The sequence below is a fragment of the Protomyctophum parallelum genome (genome assembly GCF_964188405.1).
Source record: "Protomyctophum parallelum genome assembly, chromosome: 12".
Lineage (NCBI taxonomy): Eukaryota > Metazoa > Chordata > Actinopteri > Myctophiformes > Myctophidae > Protomyctophum > Protomyctophum parallelum.
The window spans coordinates 12905152-12923567 of record NC_139712.1 but is presented as its reverse complement, the minus strand read 5'-3'; the positions used below and the strand labels follow the sequence as shown (position 1 = coordinate 12923567).

The following is an 18416-nucleotide window of genomic DNA, read 5'->3' as shown; positions in this document are numbered from 1 at the left end:
TACGACGAATGTTTAATCTTTAGTCTAGTTTTAGTCGACTAAATATCATACGATTTTTGTCGACTAAATCTACAGTTGATTTAGTCGAACAAAATGTATTTTGGTGGGCCTTGATGCCGTCGTAATGACAGTTTTTTTCTCTCGCTGAAAATAGCTGATCTATCACAACGCATCGCAACGTGACGCGTTGTGATCTTGTAGATCAGATATTTTCAGCATGCAACTAATTGTAAAATGACTTATACTGGATCTCTTGTCCACTAGTCCCTTCCTAACATTTTAGTCTGGTTTTTATTTGTTAACGAAATTGTCAATATATTTAGTCTTAGTTTTAGTCGTCATAGCTTAGTTTTCATTTCGTTTTTAATTCCGTTTTCGCCAGTGCAAAAAGGTAGTCGACGGACATTTATTTTTTGTCATAGTATCAATGGATGAAAACAACACTGCTCTGTGGTCTTTTACAGCCAACATGGCAGCAGAATGGTTTGGTAAACAACACTGCTCTGTGGTCTTTTACAGCCAACATGGCAGCAGAATGGTTTGGTAAACAACACTGCTCTGTGGTCTTTTACAGCCAACATGGCAGCAGAATGGTTTGGTAAACAACACTGCTCTGTGGTCTTTTACAGCCAACATGGCAGCAGAATGGTTTGGTAAACAACACTGCTCTGTGGTCTTTTACAGCCAACATGGCAGCAGAATGGGATGTTAGAACGGAAGACCTGGAATACTACAGGACGTTTAGAGACCGCTCCACACTGGACACACACACCGGACGGCTGGCCATCGACAACATGACCGTAGAAGACATCGGGCTGTATTCTGTGGAGTTCAACGAAAGACGTCACAACAAGACTTTCCTGCTTAAAGAGATGAGTAAGTATCACTCACTACAATACTTACCTGGTTAAAGAGATGAGTAAGTATGACTCACTACAATACTGACCTGGTTAAAGAGATGAGTAAGTATGACTCACTACAATACTTACCTGCTTAAAGAGATGAGTAAGTATGACTCACTACAATACTGACCTGCTTAAAGAGATGAGTAAGTATGACTCACTACAATACTGACCTGCTTAAAGAGATGAGTAAGTATGACTCACTACAATACTGACCTGGTTAAAGAGATGAGTAAGTATGACTCACTACAATACTGACCTGGTTAAAGAGATGAGTAAGTATGACTCACTACAAGACTTACCTGCTTAAAGAGATGAGTAAGTATGACTCACTACAAGACTTACCTGGTTAAAGAGATGAGTAAGTATGACTCACTACAAGACTTACCTGGTTAAACTACCTACCAAACTACCTACTAAACTGACAATCCAGATCAAGGCAGATTACATAATTAAGCAATATTACACGAGATGTAATATTGCTGACCGCATCACTGTCGTGGCAATAATCACGTTAAACCACACCCTCTTGTGTAATATTGCAATCGTATAACAGTTACCCTTAAAACTAAGAAAATCGCTGAAAAAACATATTTTTTAATGACAGATGTGGTCACTACGACCATACATTTCCCAAGAAACTAGCTAGCCTAACCACCGACTTTTCTGCACTCTGGGAGAACGGAGCAGCTGATTTGTTTTGATTAGGTGTGGAGTGGTGCTGGTTTGAACACATGTACACATGACACATACCTACTACGACCTGTGCTATATTATACAACATTAGGCCTGTGACAGGAGACACATGTACCTACTACGACCTGTGGTATAATATATATACACCATTAGGCCTGTGACAGGAGACACATGTACCTACTACGACCTGTGGTATATTATACAACATTAGGCCTGTGACAGGAGACACATGTACCTACTACGACCTGTGGTATAATATATATATATATATATATATATATATATATACCATTAGGCCTGTGACAGGAGACACCTACTTGAAGATAGATGCTAGATGTGTGTGGTGCAGTAATTCATTCTGTGTCCTCCACAGAGAAAGTCCCGAGGCCAATCCTGAACATCAAACAGTGTGACTCCAACTCCAGCCACTGTACGCTGCACTGTACGGTTGACGACGTCACAGAGTCGGGTCCGGTCGGCTATCGCTGGAAGTTCGACGCAGGCGAATGGCGCGGACCCAACTCCTGGGAGACGACCATCTACAACGATGAGAAAGGGCGAAGGGTTAAAACAATATTCTGTCAAATAAAGAACCTGTTCAGTGAGGCGCAGAATTCTTATCGCAACCCTCTTTACAAAGGTATGTAGTTTAGTGTGTGTGTGTGTGTGTGTGTGTGTGTGTGTGTGTGTGTGTGTGTGTGTGTGTGTGTGTGTGTGTGTGTGTGTGTGTGTGTGAGCACGTGTGGTTCAGATTTTTGGACTAGGAAATGCTTGCCATTATTATAGCGGTTGTTGTAAAGGTATTAATTGATTGCCCGAGTCCCGTGGTGGGAGTTCTGCTCTGGTTTTGGTGAATATAAGTAGTTCCGGTCATTTGGTGGTGGGGGGGCACTGGGGGCCACTCATTCAAAATAAATTAATCCACAATACTAGCGTCATTTGTATTGTCGACCTATTTCTATATCATATAGTGCAACTTTCATTTTAGACAGGTCGTTTCGAGGAAGCAATTTGATTGGTTGAAACAGCCTTCTAGCCGTGGTTCGAGCACCACTCCACACCTAATCAAAACTAATAATAATTCAGCTGCTCTGTGCTCTAGCAAACTGGGTGGCTAGGCTAGCTAGTTTCTTTGGACATTTGTGGTCGTAGTGACTACATCTCATTTTCTTAGTTCTAAGGGTAACTGTTGTAGAATTGCAATATTACACTCAAGGGTGTGGTTTAACGTGATTATTGCCACTTCAGTGATGCTTGCGGAACTCGACTGCGTCTCGTTCCTGACCGCATCACTGTCGTGGCAATAATCACGTTAAACCACGCCCCCTCGTGTAATATTGCTTAATTCAACTTCGACCCCTCTGTCACATGGAACACAGTGAATAGTGATACAGGACACACAGATAGCATTAATCTGGCATAACTGGCATACTGTTACATAGAAACACGATTTAATCAGACCAGTGTGTGTCCAGTGGAAACCTCGTATGAATCTGATCTCAGGTCAGAATGGGTTAAGTGTGAAACGGCAACCAAGAACAGAGCCTTTCTAATGGTTCAAACGGTATTTGAATTCGTCACACTGTAATCACAGTTAAAATTGGGATGTTTTAAGCCGACGCTCAAACATGCACGCACGCACACACACGCACACGCACGCACACGCACACTCACGCACACGAAAAACACCGATCTACAAGCTCACAAGTTCACAACGCATGACGAAGAGCTGTTCCTTAATTGGAGTTAGATGGTGCAACCCGGAAGGGGATCTGTTTGACCAGGAAGCGGTCGCAGAGGAATGGAAAAGGTAAAGACATTTTCTATTCTAGTTCTGTTTTATATTTCTGTCTTTCAGCTACTAAAGAACCGCCAGCACCACCAGGCAGAGGATTAAGACGTGGGGTCTTTACTGTCATGGTGATCGTAGCAATAGTAGCACTTGGAGTTTTCCTCCGGAAGAAGAAACCTCGTAAGTATTTAGAGTGGAACAAGACACCTAGTATTTAAGTGATTTATAATGGAACAAGACACCTAGTATTTAAGTGATTTATAATGGAACAAGACACCTAGTATTTAAGTGATTTATAATGGAACAAGACACCTAGTATTTAAGTGATTTATAATGGAACAAGACACCTAGTATTTAAGTGATTTATAGTGGAACAGGAGACCTAGTATTTAAGTGATTTATAATGGAACAAGACACCTAGTATTTAAGTCATTCATAATGGAACAAGACACCTAGTATTTAAGTGATTTAAAATGGAACAAGAGACCTAGGGTTGTATTTTGCGTGTCCAGTACCAGGTCTTATTCCCTAACTTGAGTAAACTAAAGACCTGGAGGCGTGATCAATGCTCTTTGGACACTCAGAATAGCCAAATGGCATTGATCACGCCTCCAGGTCTTTAGTTTACTCAAGTTAGGGAATAAGACCTGGTACTTAACACAAACTAAAAGTACTATTTGGTACTTGGTATCGGCGAGTAAAATAATTATAGGGGGCTGCCATACTGTGTAGGGGGGTTCTATAGGGGGCTGTCATACTGTGTAGGGGGGTTCTATAGGGGGCTGTCATACTGTGTAGGGGGGTTCTATAGGGGGCTGTCATACTGTGTAGGGGGGTTCTATAGGGGGCTGCCATACTGTGTAGGGGGGTTCTATAGGGGGCTGTCATACATACATATTTAGCCCCATGTTCGAATGTCCCCGCCCCCTGTCAAAAACAGCTAAAATAGCTAAAATGAAAAATATAAATAAAATAACACTCATCTTTTACTTTCTCTAATAACAACCTAAAACATGAACCTGAAAAAAACTAAAGTTGTCCTTTAACCCATTTAGGTCGGGAACCCTTTTTGGTGTTTTAAGCATTACGTTATGCTTTAGCTATTGAAAAATAGCAGATCTACAACTTGTAGGTCTGCTATGAACTTGTAGGTCTGCTATGAACTTGTAGGTCTGCTATTTTTGAAAAATCTTGAAAATGTGCCTCAATTCTTTGAACATATATTCCCTGGAACATCATATTTTCAGATGGGGGTAGGCGGCCAATTACATATAATTTTTGGGGTCCTTGACATGAAATATTGAGAACCACTATGGAAAGTTTTTCAGAAGTAAATAAATGTGTTAAGTGATGTATTTGTAATAGTTTATAATAAGATCAATCAATTAATTTATGTAACTATAATGATAAATCTATATAGATACAAATCATACATTTATGTATCTGTGATAACTGGTGGGGAAAAAAAATCTAAAATCTCACTGACCAATCACTGTCTCACATCTCACTGACCAATCACTGTCTCACATCTCACTGACCAATCACTGTCTCGCATCTCAGCTGTGACAGAAGACGTAGAGCTTCGTATGCTGGAAAGACGAGACAGACGAGACAGAGCTGCCAAACTGACAGGTAAGGTGTGTGTGTGTGTGTGTGTGTGTGTGTGTGTGTGTGTGCGCGCGTACATGTGTGTGTATATGTGTGTGCTTGTGAGCGACATATGACAAAGTGGAAATGCTTTGTTCGCTACAGGTCTGTTGGAGAGAACACCAGGATATCGTCACATCACTGACTATGAAGAGGAGCTTCAACGCAACATGAACAGCACATATCAGAGGGTAGAACTGGGCACACAGTCTGAGGTCGTGTTTGAAAACGTCTTCATCCCGCTCTACAATGTAGACATCGAAAGAACAGACATCCACAGCCATCATGAGGTCAGACAGATGGAGATGAAGAAGGCAAGAGAGGAAATCCAACTGGGTCAGATGTTCAAAGACCTTTCTGGACGAATCATAAGAACAGTGCTGACCGTTGGCTGTGCAGGGATTGGCAAAACGTTCCTCGTACACAAATTTGTGTCTGACTGGGCCAAGAGATGTTTCCCCCAAGACCCACACCTCGTGTTCCCGCTCAAGTTCCGCCAGTTAAATATTCTCAAGGGACAGAAGTTTACTTTGGCACAGCTAATTCACCGTTGCATCGTGGATACCAGATTTATTGAGGAAGACGATCTTAATCTTATCTTCACTGAGGTGCAGAAGTCAGGAAACTGCAACGACATCCCCTTCAAAGTCATGTTTGTTCTGGATGGTTATGATGAAAATAATTTCCAGTTCGATTTCAAAACAGAAATTGGCCTCATGAATGTCAACGACTCTTACCCAGTGAAAGATCTCCTTCTAAACCTCATCAAGGGAGAGCTCCTCCCCTCTGCTCGCATCTGGATAACCTCACGACCTGTAGCAGCCAATCAGATCCCTAAGGAGTTTGTAAACAGGATGACAGAAGTACGAGGGTTCATCAGAGATGACCAGAAGAAGGAGTTCTTCGAGAAGACGTTCAGTGATGAGACCCAGGCCAGCTCAATCTTCTCACAGATCAAAGAATCAAAGATCCTCCTCACCATGTGTGAAATCCCAGTCTTCTGTTGGATCCTTGCTACCGTTGTGAAGAACATGGTGAAGAACATGGGGACGACATTCAGGCTGCCCAAAACCCTGGTTGAGCTGTTCTGCCACTTCCTGATGGGTGAGATACTGCGGGAGAATCCTGAACAAGGTGAGGCAGACAAAAATAAACTCATAAAGTATGCAAGAGAAGTTCTTCTGAAGCTGGGCAAGCTGGCGTTTCACCAACTGGACAAAGGCAACATCATTTTCTATGAGGACGACCTGAAAGCGTGTGGTCTTGATGTGAACGTGGACTTGAAGAACTTGGGCTTTTGCACAAAGTTCTTCAAAGAAGACGATGTGTTCTTCCTCCAAACGGTTTACTGCTTCGTTCATCTGAGCTTCCAGGAGTTTCTGGCTGCAGTCTACCTGTCCCACTGTTTCACTCAGAAGAACACGGAGGTCCTGAAGACATTCCTGGGAGATGATGGTGACAACAGTGACATTTCCCTGTCTGACTTCCTGAAGGCTGCTATGAAGAAACCCCTGAAGAGTGAGAGTGGTCAACTGGACCTCTTTGTCCGTTTCCTTCATGGTCTCTCACTGCAGTCCAACCAGAGTCTGTTAGGAGGTCTGCTGGGTCAGACAGAGAACAGTCCAGAGGAGATCCAGACAGCCATCAACAACCTGAAGGAGATGAATGATCGTGATACCTCTCCTGACAGATGTATCAACATCTTCCACTGTCTGATGGAGATGAACGACCCGTCAGTCAGTCGGGGGATCCAACAGTACCTGGAGTCAGAGAACAGCTCAGGGAAGGAACTCTCTGTGCCTCAGTGTTCAGCTCTGGCCTCCATGCTGCAGATGTCAGAGGAGGTTCTGGAGGAGTTGGACCTGCAGAAATACAACACATCAAAGGAGGGGCGACGGAGACTGGTCCCAGCTGTGAGGAACTGCAAAACGGCCAGGTTAGTAGTCATAAGAATATAATCATGTTAGAGCAGCATTCATTCATTCATTCAAAATAAACACATGTACACATTGTCATTGTGACAAATGAGAACATTATTTCAGTTAAAACTACATCAATTCAGTTCAGTGAGACTCACTTCATATTTATGAATGAATGGTTCAAACAGTTTACAGGGGTGTGTGTGTGTGTGTGTGTGTGTGTGTGTGTGTGTGTGTGTGTGTGTGTGTGTGTTATTTACCAGTGTCATTAGTTATTCTACAATGAACACAGACTATATAATGAGAAATGGACCGTACCATTAGTGAAGGGGTGTACAGAGGATGGTCTTTTAAACAATGAGCTTGGTCATTAAGTTTACACTTTACTTAATACATTTAAATGTAAGTTCCACGATTTCCATCTATCTTCCACTTCTCTGTTCTCTGTTCTTACTGACATCCTGCTAATGTCTGAAGAACTAGATTGAAGATCTTTTAGGTGCCTTTCACACCTAACGTTTGCTTACAAGGTCTGGATCAAGGATCAAATGTTTACATTGTTGCATTTTGCATTAGGTCTGCTTAGCGTTCACAGAGGACTTTGTTAAGCAAACCAAAATATTTAACAAATGTCATGCGGTCGTACAGGCTGTTCATCTGTTGACAGAACATTTCGTCACTTCACTGTCAGAGTGGAGCAACAGCAGGGAGTTGTTATTTTCATTATTTAATGTTTGTATTCGATTAAAATGAAAACAGTGGAATGTTATGAGAACATTTAAATTCAATATGCCTCTTATAGTCAGAAAAGTATCCACACACACACATTTCAGACCGCTCCACAGGGAACCTCTTTGACAGTGAACGTGGTCTGTTCTGTTTTGATCATCTCTGATTTTACATTTTATCTGTAATTACAGACTTGCTTGCTGTGCCCTCGAGGAGGAACACATTGAAGTTGTGGCTTCAGCTCTCCGCTCCAATCCGTCCCATTTGAGAGAACTGGACTTGAGTCGAAACGCCTTGAAGGATTCCGGAGCGGATCTCATCTGTGCTGCACTGAAGAGCCCAAACTGTTGTCTGGAGATTCTCAGGTCAGATTAATTTACTATTTTTATTTGGTTACGTTCTGTTATAGTAAGTGATTATAATGCAGTTATTATGGAGGTGTTACTTTATTTGAAGTGTGGATAAGGTTTGATATCATGGTAACTCGCACTGTGTGTGTGTGTGTGTGTGTGTGTGTGTGTGTGTGTGCTATTTACCAGTGTCCTCATTAGTTATTCTACAATGAAAACAGACTATACCAAATGAGAAATGGACCGTACCATTAGTGAGGGGGTGTACAGAGGATGGTCTTTTAAACAATGAGCTTGGTCATTACGTTTACACGTTACTTAATACATTTAAATGTAAGTTCCATGCTTTCCATCTGTCTTCCACTTCTCTGTTCTTACTGACATCCTGCTAATGTCTGAAGAACTAGATTGAAGATCTTTTAGGTGCCTTCCACACCTAACGTTTGCTTACAAGGTCTGGATCAAGACCAAATGTTTACATTGTTGCATTTTGCATTAGGTCTGCTTAGCGTTCACAGAGTACTTTGTTAAGCAAACCAAAATATTTAACAAATGTCATGCGGTCGTACAGGCTGTTCATCTGTTGACAGAACATTTCTTCACTTCACTGTCAGAGTGGAGCAACAGCAGCGAGTTGTTATTTTCATTATTTAATGTTTGTATTCGATTCAAATGAAAACAGTGGAATGTTATGGGAACATTTAAATTCAATATGCCTCTTATTTGCTTAGTCAGAAAATTATCCACACACACACACATTTCAGACAGCTCCACATGGAACCTTTTTGACAGTGAACGTGGTCTGTTCTGTTTTGATCATCTCTGGTTTTACATTTAATCTGTAATTACAGACTTGTTGACTGTGACCTCAAGAAGGAACACATTGAAGTTGTGGCTTCAGCTCTCAGCTCCAATCCGTCCCATTTGAGAGAACTGGACTTGAGTGGAAACGTCTTGAAGGATTCCGGAGTGGATCTCATCTGTGCTGCACTGAAGAGCCCAAACTGTTGTCTGGAGATTCTCAGGTCAGATTAATTTACCATTTTTATTTTTATTTGGTTACGTTCTGTTATAGTAAGTGATTATAATGCAGTTATTATGGAGGTGGTACTTTATTTGAAGTGTGCATAAGGTTTGATATCATGGTAACTCACACTGACCGTAATATTGATAAGATACAGTGACTAATGTATGTAGTCTTCATGCTGAGATACTACATTTAACCCATTTTGGGCGGGAACCCCTTTTGGTGTTAGCATTGTTATGCTTTAGCTATTGAAAAATTGCAGATCTACAAAAATCGAAGAACGACTGACATAGAAACATAGCTTTTTCAGAAAACTGTCAGGATGTAGAAGACATTTTTAGAATCTGATCTCAGGTCAGAATGGATTAAAACACTAAACACGTCTGATGACACTATGAGTGGTTTAATGTGTTCTGTCAGTGTCATCCCCTAGTTTTGAATGATATTTATATTAATGTTAATTCCTAATTGGTGTTGAGTATCAGGGGCGTAACTAGACATCAGTAAGCCCCCGCGCAGGCTGGTCAGGCCCCGACAGTTTGATCAAAATGCACAAAACGTTCTAAACATCAACTTTGGATCAATATCTAAACGGAGCCAACGGAAATTGTATGGCAGGAATATGTATTATTTTCATCTTAAAATCTCTCTCTCTCTCTCTCTCTCTCTCTCTCTCTTCATTCTTCTTCATTTAGTCTGAAGAACTGCTGGTTGTCGGAGAGAAGCTGTGAAGTTCTGGCCTCGGCTCTCGCCTCCAATCCTTCCCATTTGAGAGAATTAGACCTGACTTTGAACAACCTGCAGGACTCTGGAATTGAGCTTCTATGTGCCGGAGTGAAGAGTCCACATTGTCACCTGCAGACTCTGAGGTAAATTATCCTGTGTGGATCTGTACTGCAGACTCTGAGGTAAATTATTCTGTGTGGATCTGTACTGCAGACTCTGAGGTAAATAGAGTTTTATTCTGTGTGGATCTGTACCGCAGACTCTGAGGTAAATAGAGTTTTATTCTGTGTGGATCTGTACTGCAGACGCTGAGGTAAATGGAGTTTTATTCTGTGTGGATCTGTACTGCAGACTCAGAGGTAAATAGAGTTTTTCTCTGTACTGGAGCATCAACAGCAGTTTGTTAAAGTGTGGATATCTCTGCAGGTTGTCAGGCTGTGCGATCACAGAGAAAGGCTGTTCTTCTCTGGCTTCAGCTGTAGCCCTCAACCCCTCCTCCCACCTGAAGCATGTGGACCTCAGCTGTAACCACCCAGGAGGAGATGCTGAGCAGACGCTGCTCTCTGCTGGACTGGAGACTGTCAAGTGAGTCGACTTGGACTGTGTCCATCCATCTTGGTTTTTCTAAGGCTGTCAAAGTTAACATGTCAATCGTGCGTCAACACAAATTCATTTTAACGGCGTTAATTTAATTAACATGTGATTTACACAATGCACGGTGAAATTTGAAAGAGAGGCTGAGAGTCTGAGACACATGCATGTTGCTGTTTTCTACTGGCCAAGTAGCCCCGCCTCTGAATCCACTCTGCTCCGACCAATCAGTCAGCAGAACTAAAGCTAAAGCAGTCGGTGCAACCAGCACTAAAGCAGTCGGTGCAACCAGCACTAAAGCAGTCAGTGAAACCAACAGTAAAGCAGTCGGTGCAACCAGCACTAAAGCAGTCAGTGCAACCAGCACTAAAGCAGTCTGTGCAACCAGCACTAAAGCAGTCGGTGCAACCAGCACTAAAGCAGTCGGTGCAACCAGCACTAAAGCAGTCGGTGCAACCAGCACTAAAGCAGTCAGTGTAAATGTTCCCCCCCCTGTTTAGCCGACGACAACGGAAATCTTAAAACGTTAACTTGCGATCTAAATCATTCCGTCTAATTCTAAGAAAAGATTATGTGTTAGACGGGCCCCCGCTGTCCAGTCGCTAGTCGCGATGTTTTGGCTACATTTAGCTGCTACAGCAACATCCGGTCTGTCGGTAAAAGTGCTCCGTGTTTATAAATCGCTGGGCACATTTTATTAATGGATTAAATAACCCTGGTAGAGTCATTTTATTAATGGATTAAATAACCCTGGTAGAGTCACATTTTATTAATGGATTAAATAACCCTGGTAGAGTCATTTTATTAATGGATTAAATAACCCTGGTAGAGTCACATTTTATTAATGGATTAAATAACCCTGGTAGAGTCATTTTATGAATGGATTAAATAACCCTGGTAGAGTAATTTTATGAATGGATTAAATAACCCTGGTAGAGTCACATTTTATTAATGGATTAAATAACCCTGGTAGAGTCATTTTATGAATGGATTAAATAACCCTGGTAGAGTCATTTTATTAATGGATTAAATAACCCTGGTAGAGTCTGGAGTAGAGAATGGATTAAATAACCCTGGTATTAATGGATTAAATAACCCTGGTAGAGTCGCTGCGAATGGGCAGACAAGTTGTGATTCTTGCGTATTTAATTTGCTGCGGTTTGTCTTCACACTGCACAGTCATCGCAGCAGAGAACTTTATCAATGTGTTCAATATATAAATAATACTGATAATCACAGTCATCACAGCAGAGAACTTTATCAATGTGTTCAATATATAAATAATACTGATAATCACAGTCATCGCAGCAGAGCACTTTATCAATGTGTTCAATATATAAATAATACTGATAATCACAGTCATCGCAGCAGAGAACTTTATCAATGTGTTCAATATATAAATAATACTGATAATCACAGTCATCGCAGCATGAACTTTATCAATGTGTTCAATATATAAATAATCCTGATAATCCTCCCTACTGTAGAGTGTGCTGACCATATATGGAGTTCCTCCCTGTCCCCAGTTAAACCCTGGGGTCAAAAATCCTTAGGTTTCGTTTTTGGCTAGGTGGCCCAGCCTTCATCCAATCAGGATAGAGAGGGGCCTTCCGCCAATCATGATCGAGCGGGGGTGGTCCTTGGTTTGAAAGTCTCCAGCACTTGGATCCCCGCACACAGTGACAGCCCTCCATGTTTACAGACAGACAGACAGACAGACAACTCTGTACACTGCAGTGTTTTTATGTGTTAACTTAATGTGCTCATCTGACCATATTTTCGGTCTCCTCATTCGATCACGTCTATTCACGGTAACGGGACATCTCGCTGCGTAAAATATCCCTTCTCTGTCTCCAACTTTACTCCTCATGCATCCGCCACATTGTCTGCTTCATTTCCTTTATTTGATGTGATTCAATCCCACCTGAACCAAATTGAAATCAAGTGCAATTGGAACTGTTATTGTTTTAATGTTAATTCATCTTATGCCATACTAAATGCATACTAAATGCATCCAAATACTAAATCCATCCATCCATCCATATTCAATCGCTTATCCGTAGTCAGGTCGCGGGGGCAACGGCTCCACCAGCGAGCTCCAGACTTCCCTCTCCAGAGCAACATTAGTGACTTCCTCCTGGGGGATCCCGAGACGTTCCAAGGCCAGTGAGTCGATGTGTTTCCTCCAACTGCGCCTTGGTCTGCCCCGGGGTCTCCTCCCAGTGGGACGTGGTCCTTGGTCTGCCCCGGGGTCTCCTCCCAGTGGGACGTGATCCTTGGTCTGCCCCGGGGTCTCCTCCCAGTGGGACGTGGTCCTTGGTCTGCCCCGGGGTCTCCTCCCAGTGGGACGTGGTCCTTGGTCTGCCCCGGGGTCTCCTCCCAGTGGGACGTGCATCGAGGACCTCAATACAAAATACTTAAATGCAATAATAAATACTAAATGCATACTAAATACTAAATGTATATACTAAATACTAAATACAATAGCTTTATGCCAGTGGTTTTCAACCTTTTTCATATCAAAGACTATTATTTATTTGGCATTTGAGCCACGGACCACCATTTGATGTCATTTAGCCTCTCAGACCCATTTGAGCCACGGACCACCATCTGATGACATTTAGCCTCTCAGACCCTTTTGAGCCACGGACCACCATTTGATGACATTTAGCCTCTCAGACCCATCTGAGCCACGGACCACCATTTGATGACATTTAGCCTCTCAGACCCATTTGAGCCACGGACCACCATTTGATGACATTTACTGTAGCCTCTCAGATCTAAAACATAAAATATTTTGTTGTAGAGAAATAGGCAAACGTTGATCTAAATAACAATTCTTCTACATTCTCTAATTGTGGAGACTTCTTTTAAATTAATTAATGCAGATGTTTAACAGTAATTTAACTCTGGAGCCCCCTTAACCCATTTAACCCATGACGAAAGTAATAAAATGTCTTCTAAATCATGACAGTTTTCAGAAAAACCTATATTTCTACAGTATATCAGTGGTTCGCTCTGAAATAATATATATTCAAAGATTTGCACCGCATTTTCACGACTTTTCAAAAATAGAAGATCTACAAGCTCGTAGCGCGGTAGATCTGCTATTTTTCAATAGCTAAAGTATAACATAATGCTTAACCCATTTAGGCCTGACGTCAAAAAAAAACAAAAAAAAACGTTCGCTCTGAAAAAATATATATTCAAATATTTGTGTCACATTTTCACGATTAAAAAAAAATAGCAGACCTACAAGCTCGTAGCGCGCGGCGCGCTATAAGCTTGTAGATCTGCTATTTTTCAATAGCTAAAGTATAACATAATGCTTAACCCATTTAGGCCTGACGTAAAAAAAAACAAAAAAATATATATATTCAAAGATTTGTGTCACATTTTCACGATTAAAAAGAAATAGCAGACCTACAAGCTCGTAGCGCGCCACTCTGTGGCGAACTATAAGCTTGTAGATCTGCTATTTTTCAATAGCTAAAGTATAACATAATGCTTAACCCATTTAGGCCTGACGTCGGAAAAAATACGTTCGCTCTGAAAAAAAATATCTTCAAAGATTTGTGCCACATTTTCACGATTTTTCAAAAATAGCAGACCTACAAGCTCGTAGCGCGCCACTCTGTGGCGCACTATAAGCTTGTAGATCTGCTATTATTCAATAGTTAAAGTATAACATAATGCTTAAGGACCACTCGTGGTCCCCGGACCACTGGTTGAGAACCACTGGTTTATTCAATAAATGTTTAATGGTGAATGTGAGCTGAAGAGTCTTAATGAAGTGATGCATGTTCATACTCTCTGTATCATTCAATGGTAATAGAAATGTTTTATCATTTCTTCCTACAGTGTGAATCATGGAGGAGAACACTGGATAGATCACTGGATTAATCCTCGACTCCTTTCAAGATGTGAGTGTCTGTCTGTCTGTCTGTCTGCCTGCCTGCCTGCCTGCCTGCCTGCCTGCCTCTTCATGTGTGTGTGTACGTGCGTGTGCCTGTGCACATCTTCATGTGTGTGTGTGTGTGTGTGTGTGTGTGTGTGTGTGTGTGTGTGTGTGTACGTGCGTGTGCCTGTGCACATCTTCGTGTGTGTGTGTGTGTGTGTGTGTGTGTGTGTGTGTGTGTGAGCGCATGTGTGTGTGTGTGTGTGTGTGTGTGTGTGTGTGTGTGTGTGTGTGTGTGTGTGTGTGTGTAATTGTGTGTACCTGTGCACATCTTCGTGTGTGTACGTGCATATGTTGTGTGTGTGTGTGTGTGTGTGTGTGTGTGTGTGTGTGTGTGTGTGTGTGTGTGTGTGTGTGTGTGTGTGTGTGTGTGTGTGTGCAGGCCTGTGCACATCTTCGTGTGTGTGTGTGTGTGTGTGCGCGCCTGTGCACATCTTCACGTGTGTGTGTGTGTGTGTGTGTGTGTGTGTACGTGCGTGTGCCTGTGCACATCTTTGTGTGAGTGCGTGTGCCCGTGCACATCTTCATGTGTGTGTGTGTGTGTGTGTGTGTGTGTATGTACGGGCATGTACGTGCGTGCGCCCGTGCACATCTTCGTGTGTGTGTGTGTGTGTGTGTGTGTGTGTGTGTGTGTGTGTGTGTGTGTGTGTGTGTGTGTGTGTGTGCGTGTGTGTGTGTGTGTGTGGGTACGTGCATGCACGTTTGTGTGCCCGTGCACATCTCCGTGTGTGTGTGTGTGTGTTTACGTGCATGTACGTGCGTGTGCCCGTGCACATCTCCGTGTGTGTGTGTGTGTGTGTGTGTGTGTGTGTGTTTACGTGCATGTACGTGCATGTGCCTGTGCACATCTTCATGTGTGTGTGTGTGTGTGTGTTTTAGTCAGTGAATAATGTATTTAATGTTTACTGTGTTGTTTTCTCATCAGATTCCCAGCGTCTCACACTGGACCCAAACACAGCACTCTGTGACCTCACTCTGTCTGAGGACAACAGGAAGGTCACATGGGTGAGGGGACAGAGTCATCAGTATCCTGATCATCCTCAGAGGTTTGATGGATATGGTCAGGTTCTGAGTGCAGAGAGTGTGAACGAACGCTGCTACTCTGAGGTAGAGTGCAGTGGATGGGTTCAGATAGCAGGGACTGACAGAAGAATCAGCAGGAAAGGACGTGGTGTTTCCAGTCGGCTTGGAGCCAGTGTCATGTCCTGGAGTCTGGTGTCTGATGGTAACGGTTACGCTGTCCTCCACAATGGGAAGCAGACTGGCCTCCCTGTCTCCTCTGGACGCTCCAACAGGGTCTACAGAGTAGCACTGTATGTGGACCGTCCTGCTGGGACTCTGTCCTTCTATGACGTGTCCTCAGAGGACACTCTGACCCACCTGCACACCTTCCAGACCACGTCCACTGAACCGCTATGTGTTGGGTTCTGCTTGGAGACGTATGACTCCTCAGTGTTTCTGTGTGAGCAGAGATAGAGTCTCTATGCGACGGTCACATCAGGTCGCCATGGTTACTCCACATGTGACATCATCATCATGATGATGATGACGAGAGACAGACAGATAAGACCAGATACGTTTTTGATACAATGTTCATTATTATTCAAAGAATCACACCTGTGTGAAGTGAGCGGCGCTCTTGACTGTCATCATGCATCATAATGATGACATCAGCCAATCAAATCATTGCATTCTGTGGTACACACAAACACACACACAGCTGTGCCGCTCACAGGCAGCTTGTAGACCCCCTGAAGGACCACCTGGAACCCCCTCAAGGACCCCTGGAACCCCCTCATGGACCCCTGTAACCCCCTCAAGGACCCCCTGGAACCCCCCCAAGGACCCCTGGAACCCCCTCAAGGACCCCTGAACATGTGGGACCCCCATCTGAACATGTGTTGTACCAGGGACCCCCATCTGAACATGTGTTGTACCAGGGACCCCCATCTGAACATGTGTTGTACCAGGGACCCCCATCTGAACATGTGTTGTACCAGGGACCCCCATCTGAACATGTGTTGTACCAGGGACCCCCATCTGAACATGTGTTGTACCAGGGACCCCCATCTGAACATGTGTTGTACCAGGGACCCCCATCTGAACATGTGTTGTACCAGGGACCCCCATCTGAACATGTGTTGTACCAGGGACCCCCATCTGAACATGTGTTGTACCAGGGACCCCCATCTGAACATGTGTTGTACCAGGGACCCCCATCTGAACATGTGTTGTACCAGGGACCCCCATCTGAACATGTGTTGTACCAGGGACCCCCATCTGAACATGTGTTGTACCAGGGACCCCCATCTGAACATGTGTTGTACCAGGGACCCCCATCTGAACATGTGTTGTACCAGGGACCCCCCATCTGAACATGTGTTGTACCAGGGACCCCCATCTGAACATGTGTTGTAACAGGGACCCCCATCTGAACATGTGTTGTACCAGGGACCCCCATCTGAACATGTGTTGTACCAGGGACCCCCTTGCTCACAATGCGTCGCAACGCGACACATTGAGAGCTTGTAGATCTGCTATATTTTCAATAGACATTTTGGAATTGTGAAGTGGGACATTCTGCAATATGAATACTTTTACTTTCAGTACTTTAAGTACATTTTGATGCCGATACTTTTGTACTTTTACTCAAGGATATTTTCAATTCCCATTCTGACCTGAGATCAGATTCTATAAATGTCTTCTACATTCTGACAGTTTTCTGAAAAAGCTACGTTTCTATGTCAGTCGTTCTTCGATTTTTCAAAAAATAGCAGATCTACAAGCTCGATCTACAAGCTCGTAGCGCGCCACTCGGTGGCGCGCTACGAGCTTGTAGGTCTGCTATTTTTCAATAGCTAAAGCATAACATAATGCGAACACCAAAAGGGGTTCCCGGCCAAAATGGGTTAATTATAGAATGATGATGTATGTAACTGATTTATGAACGGCTAAAACAGCCTGATGTCCGCAGCGACCTACATTAGATGTGTTTAAACAAGCCCCTATTAATTGTTTTGCTTTATATATATATGTATATTTTGAGATGTAATTGCTATAGTCACATTGTTGATTGCTATACAGAGACTCTATTACACAGTCCCGATCTGTGATCACCCACCGGGTGCAATTCCAAACTGGCCCCCGTAAAACCTGAATCCCCCCCCACCCTGCACCCTCCCTTTTTCCCCCTCACTGTATATGTTTCTTTTCCCTTTTTACCTCCTTTATGATGAATTCCTGTTCTGTTCTTTAGCTATATACAAGTGTATATTTTTACGTCTCTGAATGTTTTTGATGAATTGAACAAGGTGGACCCTCTTGTAAACAAAAACAAAAACATTAAACGCCGTTAACAATGAACATAGTTTAATGTTTGTGTTGTCACTAACACAAAGGTGAGGTATGTCCACCATAGTTTAAATAGAGTTTAAATCTATTCTGAGTCATGTGGGCTAGAGTTTAAATCTATTGAGTCATGTGGGCTAGAGTTTAAATCTATTCTGAGTCATGTGGGCTAGAGTTTAAATGTATTCTGAGTCATGTGGGCTAGAGTTTAAATCTATTCTGAATCATGTGGGCTAGAGTTTAAATCTATTCTGAGTCATGTGGGCTAGAGTTTAAATCTATTCTGAGTCATGTGGGCTAGAGTTTAAATCTATTCTGAGTCATGTGGGCTAGAGTTTAAATCTATTCTGAGTCATGTGGGCTAGAGTTTAAATCTATTCTGAGTCATGTGGGCTAGAGTTTAAATCTATTCTGAGTCATGTGGGCTAGAGTTTAAATATATTCTGAGTCATGTGGGCTAGAGTTTAAATCTATTCTGAGTCATGTGGGCTAGAGTTTAAATCTATTCTGAGTCATGTGGGCTACACACACACACACACACACACACACACACTTGGAGGGGAAGAGGGTGCTACAATAATGTTCATGTTACTTCTTAAAACTTTGGATAATATAATTTCTTGGTTAATATTTTTAAAAGATGTGCTGCGGAACTGAATACGGTACTCTAAAAGTAAGCCTTTATCTACATGATAAAGATGTGCTGTGGAACTGAATACGGTAGGCTACTC

General features: G+C 42.7%; 1 protein-coding gene across 1 annotated transcript; it reads left to right on the top strand.

Moving 5' to 3' along the window:
- Positions 1-689: 689 nt before the first annotated feature.
- On the top strand, positions 690-15813 carry LOC310867516 (uncharacterized protein; the record flags this gene model as incomplete). The annotated part of the gene is made up of 11 exons (XM_083777631.1): positions 690-876; positions 1972-2238; positions 3457-3570; positions 4951-5022; positions 5143-6973; positions 7877-8050; positions 8887-9060; positions 9758-9931; positions 10215-10373; positions 14241-14302; positions 15263-15813. 11 exons carry the CDS (start codon positions 690-692, stop codon positions 15811-15813), a joined length of 3765 nt encoding a protein of 1254 aa, XP_083633757.1.
- Between the last annotated feature and the right edge of the window lie 2603 nt (positions 15814-18416).